The 10873-nt window shown below is 37.2% G+C and overlaps 1 protein-coding gene across 1 annotated transcript in view; it reads left to right on the forward strand.

Annotated features, from left to right (window-relative positions):
- Positions 1-10873, forward strand: part of LOC117402485 (zinc finger protein 292-like) — a 36886-nt gene that overhangs the window by 16748 nt on the left and 9265 nt on the right. Inside the window, exons 2-7 of the mRNA XM_034921391.2 lie at positions 1501-1655; positions 1908-1986; positions 7694-7829; positions 8411-8613; positions 8789-8925; positions 10605-10746. Of these exons, the coding sequence (XP_034777282.2) occupies positions 1501-1655; positions 1908-1986; positions 7694-7829; positions 8411-8613; positions 8789-8925; positions 10605-10746 (852 nt within the window). The remainder of the gene's footprint in view (positions 1-1500; positions 1656-1907; positions 1987-7693; positions 7830-8410; positions 8614-8788; positions 8926-10604; positions 10747-10873) is intronic.

Here is a 10873-nt window from a genome sequence, read left to right on the forward strand (position 1 = left end):
ATCCAACTTGGGTAACATTGAAATTAGGAATGTAACTTAACGTTATGATGAATATAAAGACATACTAAATGTTAAGCAGAACAACGCAGTGACTAATAAAAAAAAAAAGCAAGATACTTGGAGTTGGAAAGAAGTTATTTTTTGGATTGCAGTTCAATGTAAACATCTACTGTTGACGTTACTCCATCCATTCACAGAAAGTCAACATTTGCACTGTCCATTAAAAGTACAACCAGGTATCCTTGTTTTGAATTATTTACAGGTTATTGAATAAACAAAGTAACGTGACAGATTAATCTGATATCAGTACTTGATATCTAGTTGTAATTAGTAATGTTAAACTATTGTAATGTTGGAATGTATTTTCTATTGTTTTGGCCAGGTTACAATATTTACACTGTTAAGATTATTTCATAAGTATTATTTGTTAGAATTAAACAGATGTAGAATATTTAGGTTGCTATACGATAGGTGTTATTTTATTCTGAATACACTACAGCAAAAAATTATTTGGTGGTTTGCGCGATGTTATGCTACTGTTGCTTTAATTGGAAGAGGTACACGCTGTGACATTGCTGCTCATTGAGTTCTGTATTTTTTAATTCAGTAAACAAAAGGAAACACTTGTGCTTGAGGAAATAGGGTATTGAACGAAGAAATCTCTTCTTGAACATTGTTTGAAGACTTTATGAACCTGGCTAAATTTTACCGGCTTACACTGTTATGCTGTCTGCTAGTACACATGCATTTGCCTTTTATTCTTGGGAGCGAAAGGGACCAGAGTTTGGGTAATCGAATACACAAAAATGTTGCACCCTGTGTATTCAAGTAGGAAACTATTTGAAATTTCCATCCCTAATCCTAATAATAAACAATGTTCAGCGTTGTCGCTTGTGTAGCCTGTCCCAAGTCAGCGCCAATCTAGCTGAGTGATACCAACGAGTCCTGGAAAGATTGAGAATGGCATTTTTGACCTGAACACGTCTGATCCCAAATCAAAAAGTTACAGTTCGATCGTGTATCTAGGTGTCGATCAAGACATCTTGCTGTGAGACTAGATATAATGTAAACAAAATGTTGAATTCACAACAAATAAAGCTGCTGCTTTATCTGCAAACTGACTCCAAACAAGGCAGAACGTTACTTATTTTTCACTGTCATAATGGAGCCAGATGAAGCCTCCACTCTAAATGTTCGTCTTCATTTGTTTCCATGATTACTTTCTGCTTGCATAATCCAGTTTCCTGTTTAACTGGAGAACCGGATGTTATCTGGGTGCCAAGAGCACAACCAAGGTTATCTGAGCAGGCTTGTTCAAGTGAAAGCCTATGAGAGGCCTATTGGAAACTCACTAAAATCAATGAAGACTAATATAAAAATCATTCATTTATCAACAGTGCTTGTGGTTTGGCAATGGCCCTGTAGATTATGCACCTGGATGCATTTCTGCTTTTTATTCAAATGAAGCCATTTCAATGATGTATTTCTTTTTGTCCACAGACTCTTGTAGAATATGCAGGCAGGTGGAAGATCTCGGAGGACCCTCTGCCGCTAGTCCAGGTTTACATGGTAGCCATATTAAGCTATGCTGAAGCTCGACACCAGCTTTCCTCAGAGTGTGACAATGTAAGCCTTGTACTTGAGCGGTTAGCACTGTAAGTATTCTGTTCTGTATCTTTCACTGTTTGTAAGATTGTTAAATAGTGCTTAAAGTACCCACTACTGTTAATGTCAATGTAGGGTTTTCTCTGATCTAGAAACAACAGATAAAAAACACAACCTTATTAATTTTCAGCTACCTGTGACTTAACATTGTTGTGAACACACAACTAAGACTAGAAGCAATGATAAAACAAAATAAAATAAATAAATGTATGTATAATGTGGGTATTGGTTTTCTTTTTCAGGAGCTGTGTTGAGCTTTTGCTGTCACTACCAGAAGAAACCCCAACTCATTTCTGGAAGGAGTTCCAGACTGCAGTTCAGGTAGGGTGACCCTTATTTTTAAATGTAAAATAATTTCTAAAAAAGAACCGTTTTTGTTTACTTATTTTATTCATTTTTTTTTCTGTGTTGATTTTATTTATTTATTTATTTATTTATTTATTTATTTATTTTACTTGTTTGAATGCGTCTGTGGCACTAGCACACCCTCAAAAAAATGCTTTCAAGTACTGTACCATTTTATGTGGTGGTTTTCAATTTGCCTGGTATTTGATAAGCAGCAGGAGGCCTCTTAGTATGTGAAATACAGAACATGTTTTACATGGAGACATACATTTGAACAAAGCGTTGCATATTGCTTTTTTTGGTTTGTTTTGTTTTTCCTCAGTTTTTTCATGTTCTTATGAATCTTCTGTTAATATATGGCAGAGGATGTTTTTATTTATTTTTCTGGGAGTATGGGTTTAAATTGTCCAATGTTTTTAATGTATACATTATACAATGGCAAGAGAAATTCCTGATCTCTGATTGGTCAGCCTTGCACTAGACAAGTGCTGTTATCCCAGCATAACATTACGAATCTAGTACTGGCAACCTCCTCACTGAAAACCTAGACAGACATATCAGTCCGCCACAGCTGTCAATAACACACAATAAATTACACAATTCCTGAAGTGAATTTTACCTTACATCATGGCAACTGTGGAAACCTTGTTTGGCAAAGAGCCTTTAACCCTTTGCGGTCCATTTATTCAGCGGCAGTCAGCCGAGTCAGGTCCAATTTATTTTCACAGGCGCTGTTTATTTTACACGCACTGTTTAGAAGTAATTTTATTCATAGTAAAACAGGTTTAAAAGGCACTGCATATCAACAGGACACTCACTACTTCATCTCCAGCCCTGCCCCACACCTTGTTCGCTGTATTTCACATATCTCTTCATAGTAGTGCATACTGATAAATCATCTCCTGATCACTTGTTTTATCACCAAACTCCTTAATAATGCGATCCAAGTCATTATTTTATTACTATAACATCACAAAAAGCATGGCAAATGTCTGTTATATTATTTGAGCGCTGGATGCGGAAGAAGATATCTTGTTTGTTTATGTCTGTGGTGAAGGGACTATGTATTGCTCAGATGCGCCGCATTTTTTTTTTCTGGCTTCTACCGGTCTCACTCGGCCATTGAAAGGTTTTCTTGTCTTTTTCCGGAGAAAAAAAGACTAGGGACCTGTGCTTGACGTCTTTCGGACCAGAAAGGAAAAATTGTGATGTCGGACCTGGTCCGACTTAGGACCGTAAAGGGTTAAACACAGAACTCAATTAGAGAAAAAAAAAACATGAACAAAAGAGACACCTAAGTGGGCTCCTGAGTGGCGCATCCGGTAAATGCAGTCCGTGTGGAGTACAGAATGGCCGAGCGCTACCCGGGTGGGGAGGGCTTAGGTTGGCCAGGGTGTCCTCGGCTCACCACGCACCAGCGACCCCTGTAGACTGGCCAGGCGCCTGGAGATCAACTCTGAGGGACTAGACAAGATAGAATCTGACAGAAATGAAGCACCCTGTCAGGATATTCTTGCAACGTACTCTTTTTATTTATGTATATGGTCTGAGCACACTCTTAAACTCGGGGGAGACGTTCAGGAGGACATAAAGATGTTTCAAACTCCTGTAGTGGTTTTGTTTTTGCACTGGGCTTGCAACATATCCAGATGACTTTTTAATAATCAAGAAAATCACACAGACTCATTTAATTTGAAGTTTTAACGAATCAGAGCAGTAGTAGTGCTCTTTTCGATTTATTAAATGCTTATGTTAAAAATTGGATTGATTGGTTGGTTGCACAGACCACCATAAATTCCAAGTAATAAGCAGTCCAGGCAATCAGGTTTAACAGCATTAATACTTCAATACAGAAATACAGACATGGTTAATTATATGCTTAGCCCTTAGGTTAGACATGCAAAAAGCTAAAAACGCCTACCGCTAAATTCTAGAAGATTCAATATATATCACTCTCTTAAGACTGAAACATAATTTCTATACCTTATAGCAATGCATCAATATAAAAGAGATATTAAATTCAAATATATGCTTACCTTTCAGTATATGGAAGTGTAGTGTAGGATATATTGAAAAATAAGAACTGTCTTCAAAAGGCAGAGACTTGTGAATACGACCAAACAGCAATCCGTTTTTCAGAGATCATCAGAGCATGGACCACACAACTTGCAGTTAGCACGTTAAGCGATACTTGACTGGGGTTTTATCTTGGTTTTTATAGGATTTTCCCTCCATTGAATACATCAGGAGTCCCAAGTAAATCTAATCATCACTCTGCCTTGACATTTCTTATCTTTAAGTTAATTATATATTCTAGAAGGATCTGTTCAACTCCTTTTTCAAAACTGATTGGATATAACTTATTGCCAAAAAACATTGAAACATGATTTCATTGCTCTCTTTTTCCAACTGCTCCTTTTTCTGAAAAGTCAGGTGGACCAAAGTTCTCAGAATCCTTGCTATAATATAATACAAGTATATGTGTATATATGAGAGATGTTTTTTAATATGTAACACCATTGTAAGCACTTCTCCAAATTCATCTCATGAAATCAGTTTTCTCCCAAAGAAAGTCGCTACTTATTTGATAAGAACTGTGACTGGACACAACTCCCCTAATTCGTGGAATGCTTCCTTCTACTACGAGGTTTTCTTCTTATAGAACGACCTTGGATTCAAAACTGCGGACTACAAGTAAATCTCACTTTGACTGCCAGAAAGAACCTTCCATATCTAGCAATGCTCTGCTTGCAAGCAGATAAGGGCAAGGTTATTTTTCAGTAGGTTTTTTGTGTACTAAAATTATTGAATACAGTTTACACTTTATTTGTCTAATATTCCAACCTAACAGTTCCTGTTTTCTTTTGCAGTAAAACCTTTATATAAACTAAACATGTATATTCTTTAATTTAACCCTTTGCGGTCCTATGTCAGACCTGCTCCGACATTGCAATTATTCCTATCCGGTCATCAAAAAAACCCAAAAATCGGGTTTCTAGTCGTTTTTTCTCCAGAAAAAGCCGACAAAACCATTCAATGGCCGAGTGGGAGCGACAGGAGCCGAGAATTCGAAAAAAAAAGGGCGTCTCTCATGAATAGTCATACTTGCCCCTGGCATCAGATAGGGCTGGCCATAAGGAAACAAGCTGGCTGATACTGCATCAGCGCTCAGAGAATATCACTGACATTTGCAGAGCTTTTTTCAGATGTTATAGTAATAAAATGCAAGGCCTTTTAAACCCGTTTGACTGTGGGGGGGGAAAAATACTTTTAAACAGCTCGTCTAAAATTAACTGCGTGTGTGAAAATAAATTGGACCTGACGCGTCTGACACGCACTTAATAAATGGTCTGCAAAGGGTTAATGGATATTGTAATGTCTAAAAGATTTTTTATTTAGTTGGAGAAAGAAAATGAACTAATTCTTAAATTGATTAAATTAAATGCTCACTCCTGCTTTTACAGTCTATTTGTATTACAGTAGAGCCTTAACAAGCAAAAACACTTGTTAGTTTAAATATTATTATTATTATTATTATTATTATTTATTTCTAAGCAGACGCCCTTATCACATTATACATTATTTCACAGTATACAGATATCACATTATTATTACATACAATTACCCATTTATACAGTTGGTTTTTTTTTACTGGAGCAATCTAGGTAAAGTACCTTGCTCAAGGATACAACAGCAGTGTCCCCCACTGGGGATTGAACCCACAACCCTCCGGTCAAGAGTCCAGAGCCCTAACCACTACTCCACACTGCTGCCCTGCTGCCCTATTATGTTTCTGATTAGATCAAAACACTTAAAACATATTTCTCTTCAGAGAGTTTTGTCACTATATTATTAGGTAACAACATAATTAAATAAAATCAAATAGGTCTTTTTAGTTTCAAACATAGTTCTGTCTAAAAAGGGTTACCCTTTTGTTTTTACTAATTTGCAATACCTAGCCTCTGTTCAAGGTTACAGGCTTCCATGAGTGTATGTGCACTAATAACAAAGGCACATAGACAAGCTTTCTTTCTAACATTAACACTTGTTCAGTTTTTTTAGTTCAAAGTATTGTAACCTGTTCATAATTTGCTGCAATATTATTTATGCTGGTTTTATATTCTTTAAAGCACAGTACAATTATTACAATATTCTGACAGTGTCAGTAAGTACTGAACTTCTTTCATTTTTAACTGCAATATGTTCTTTCAACATAACTGTTATTTGTATAATAGTTTAACTTTAAATGATTTTATGACATGTATTTCTAATTCAGTTACTTCAGTATAACAGTTGCTAATATTATTTTATTGAATTAAGTCTGACCCATTTCTCTGTTCATACAAAATCCAGCTGAAGCAGGTTTTAAGACATCTTTTGCCAATTTTTGGTGTTGATTTAAAATGAGACATGAAGCAAAGAAAGTAAAGTATCGAAAGAAGCTACTTTTTCTCATAAAACTGGAATGCGTTAACAAGGCCTTATGATAAGAGCCTGTCAAGTTTGACTCCTTCCAGCAGGTGCTTTCAGACTGCACACAACATCTATCCATTGGTTTCTACTGAGCATACAGATCTTTTTGAAAGGAACATATACAGTATTATTATAATTATTATCAATGAGTATATCATATTATTTCAATCAATACAAGTTAGTTTAAATCATCCAATAACTCAGCACATTCCCAACAGGATTTGAACTCTGCACCAGGCTCAACTTGGACTGGTTCTGTGAACACCACGACAGGCCTGTGCACATCTGCTAAAGATATTTTCTAAAACACATTACAGTCATTACTATATTTGTTGCAGTTTCACAACTGTTCAATTTGTTTCCCAAAGATCAGCCTGCTTCCAGTAGCTGTGACAGTCTTGGGTCAGTTTCTGCTCTCAGTAAGTCAGTTTCTGCTCACAGGTGTGGGTGACAGTCTTTAAAAGCCTGATACTTGCAAAAATCTTGGCCGCATATACCTTTCACTTCATAAAGATGCTCGTACTTGCACAAGGGAAGGGTTTTAGGGTCATTCCGTGACAATCCACAAAACAACAAACCAACTGGGCAGTCATACTTTTTTATGACTGGGTGAGTGAGAGTAACACACACATATAGACTTGAAAACTGTCACTATAGAACACCTTAATACGGTTCTACCACAGTTTTATATCTCTATCAGAAATAGCTCCAGAGAGCCGTATGGCATAAGCAGTTACGTGGGACTCAGAGCCGGCTTAAACAGGCACTTAAATGAACCGCCCCTGAGCCGTAACATTAATATACTGTCAAATGCAGAGTTCAACTCTGCCAACAATGTGTTCACGGCATACATAAAAAAAAAACTTGAGAAGTCCTATTGTTATTAACTCACTTTAAACAGAAATAACACATTTAGAATGTCATAGTTAATACTGTAGTACAGTTGTAAATGGAAAACAGGAACTATTTTATGAGGTGGAATGTTACTTCCACATTTGTCTAATTTAAAAATCACTTTTAAAAATATGAAATGAGTCTTATTTGGTTTTATTTTTTATAGTGTGAGCCATTGTATAATAGGAATAATGCACTCTAGGCTGGGATGACATCACTTCTCAGGTGTTGGACCATCCGAGGCGTGATGTTATCCCAGCACAAAACACGCCCTGTCGTGCATTATTACTTTATTTTTGCATTTCTTTTGCTACAGACAGCCCATAATCTACTACTGGAGAATGGAAACGCTGAACTCCAGATGCTCTGTGCCATTGCTCAGGAGAGTGGTGTGTGGACAAACTCAGCACTGCAATGCATTCTCTCAAAGGAAGCACCACAAGTGGAAACAGGTTGGTTATAATGGTCAGGTGATAGATCTTATAAATCCGATGCCCCTATTTCTGCTGCATAGACAGTTCACTTTTAGTTTTTGTCTTTTAAAGTGGTTGTAGTTTAATAAAATAATTTCATAAATCTTACCTGTCGTGCAGTTTTGAAAGAAGCACATATGCTATAGCAAACATTTTGTAACATGATATCAGGTGCTACACCAGGTTAAAGCAAGTTCTTAGTTTGCTTGCCTTCCAGGGAATCAGTTCCTGCTTTACTTCCTAGGTCATTTCACCTGAGCAGTGTCTTCGGGGTTAGTTTCTTTTAGGGGAAGAAGCTGGTTGGTTACTGACAGTAAAAAAGACCCTGAAGGGGTAGGGCAGTTTCACTCACCAGTGGAAATGACCCAGAAAGTGCAAGACCATCTGAAAGGTTTGCTAAGGCATATTTCACACTTGCATTTGTGTTGGTGCTTGAGAAGATAAGTGACAATATTGCTTAGAAAAGCAATGGCTAGCGGGAAATTGCTGTGGTAAAACTGTACAATTGCTAATATTTGCACGCCTTCCTTTTTCTCTCTTTTTTTTTTTTTTTTTTTCAGTAAATGAGTTTCTTAGGTTGGAGGGTCCTGTTCTACTAGAGATGCGCATCAAGCACCTTATCAAAGAGAAGCACGTAGAAAAGGCAGCATCACTAGCAAAGGCCTGTTCCGACCATCTCGAGTTCAGGGCAAAGAGCAGTTTCAAACAGACCTACCTGGTCTGTCTTACTGCTGTAGCTCAACAGGAACAGCTTATGCAGGAGGTGGGTGGCAGTGTGCTTGCATTAAGGCAACCTTATCTTTCTGAAACCTTTAATGTATGCTCATGGGTGGCACTAATTTTGCTACAGTGTACTATGGAAGACATTATTTTGATGTTTCTTTTAAAAAAAAAAGTTACACATGTAGATTTTTGTATTTTTGTTCCCTTTAATCCAGATTTCAGAAGTTGACTGTAAGGATGCGCTAGAGATGATCTGTAACCTTGAGTCGGACGGGGATGAAAAAGCTGCTCTCGCCTTGTGCACAGCATTTCTAACTCGACAGCTGCTGCAAGGAGATATGTATTGTGCCTGGTGAGTTGCACTTACTTTAAGAAGATGCTGGTTAATGAGCTTACTGTCTTGCTGATAGTGTTTGACATCCACAATATGGATTGTTTCCAATCAGTTGGCTAGTCCTGCATCATCCTTAGTTTTGACATGTTTAGAAATCTGCATAGTATGGTATGTAGCAAGACATTTTGACAGTATCCGTATTCTGGGTATTTTTTCTGAACTTGGTCACACACCACTGACTAGAGGCTTAGATAGAGTCTTGGTGATACAACAGCACAATAAGCAATGTCAGTGAAGGGAAAGTTAAAGATAGATTTTCAGGCAAACTGGCTGAAGATTTACCCATGGCTGGAGTTTAATAGCGATAGTGGTCCAATTAGTTGTCCGGTCTGCAGTGTCTGCGGAACTGTAGTTTGCTAACCGCTGTTACAAAACCTGTACAAACAACGCGGCTTTGGAAAAAAAAAAATAGAAATAGCTGAATGTAGATAATGTTAGATGTTTACTTTTGAGAGACTTTATATAGTTTCACAGTTCTTTAAATTTACAGTTTTGTTATGGTGCATTGCATCGTTAAAGCAGAACTACGAAAGGGAGTGAGAATGTATTACACAGAAATACATGAAAACAGAAATCCATGCACTTCTCAAGATTGTGTTTTGTTATTATTATTATTATTATTATTATTATTATTATTATTATTATTATTATTATTATTATTATTTATTTCTTAGCAGACGCCCTTATCCAGGGCGACTTACAATCGTAAGCAAATACATTTCAAGTGTTACTGACTATTACGTTACCTCCCCTACTCGTTTCATAACGCAGGGAGCTGCTACTTGAACCATGTCATAGCTACTTGCTTTTTTTTTTTTTTTTTGGTGCACAAATCATAGCAAAACTAAATTATCTACCTATTGTGTTCATTTTTAGCGTTGGTGTTTTGGTGGGGTGGGGGGGGATGGCGAATAACGCAGAATTACAAAATGGCAACAGTCATTAAAATGTCTATAAAATTGCCAATTTATATATACACTGAAGACATAAAAGGAGTTAGAATGTGTATTGCACCGTTGCACAATTCAGTTTCTTTGTCTAATCTCGTCCTTTCTGCAGTACTGTACTTGACAACTGTAAGTTCACTAATTATTGTTATTGTAAGGGACAAATTGTTGTGCACCCATTGCTTACCTGAACATTAAGCAAATCCTAGAACACTTCGCTGCTGCTTTAGACAACTCTTCCTTCTTTCTTTTTAAACATTTTTGAGTTGGGATGGGGCTCAGACGGAAAAATCACACAGTGCCACTGCCAGTGAGCATGTGTGATTGAAAATTGCTGGAAGCGCGGTCATATCAAATTGAATTGTGACAGAACGGGCCAGCTGATGCTGAGCAAGTTTGCGATGTGCTGAGGGACACCGGCAGTAATGACGGACGGGCTTACAGGAAACTTTTGCCATAAGCTTTTTTTTTTTTTTTTGAGATTTTGAATTTGAGAGGCATTGCCGCTGGTGTCATCGGTTATTTTGCGCCCTGTCTGTCTTTATGTATATCCCTCTTACGTGTTGACATGTAGATGTAAGTCATGGTGGTAATTTGTTTTCATCATACTGATGGCTCTGATTTTGCACTAGTAGTCGTGGGAGGGGATGCATGTTTCTGACAGTCGTGTTTTGTGTGTTTTCTTTGCAGGGAGCTTACACTGTTTTGGAGTAAACTGCAGCAAAGGACGGAACCCTCTACGCAAGTGTTTCTTGACCATTGTCGTCAGCTATCCCAACTTTCAAAAAACGTGTATCACATTTTCTTTCTGATCAAGGTCATTCAGTCAGAGGTAAGATTCTGTTTTCACATGTGTGAGTTAGTGAAAATGTAATTGGTTCACAAAAACTAAGGATCTAGCTTAATATATACTATGTTGCCTTGTATTGTTCAAATTCACAATCGTGCTACACAGTAAA

This window comes from Acipenser ruthenus, chromosome 5 (genome assembly GCF_902713425.1).
Source record: "Acipenser ruthenus chromosome 5, fAciRut3.2 maternal haplotype, whole genome shotgun sequence".
Classification (NCBI taxonomy): domain Eukaryota; kingdom Metazoa; phylum Chordata; class Actinopteri; order Acipenseriformes; family Acipenseridae; genus Acipenser; species Acipenser ruthenus.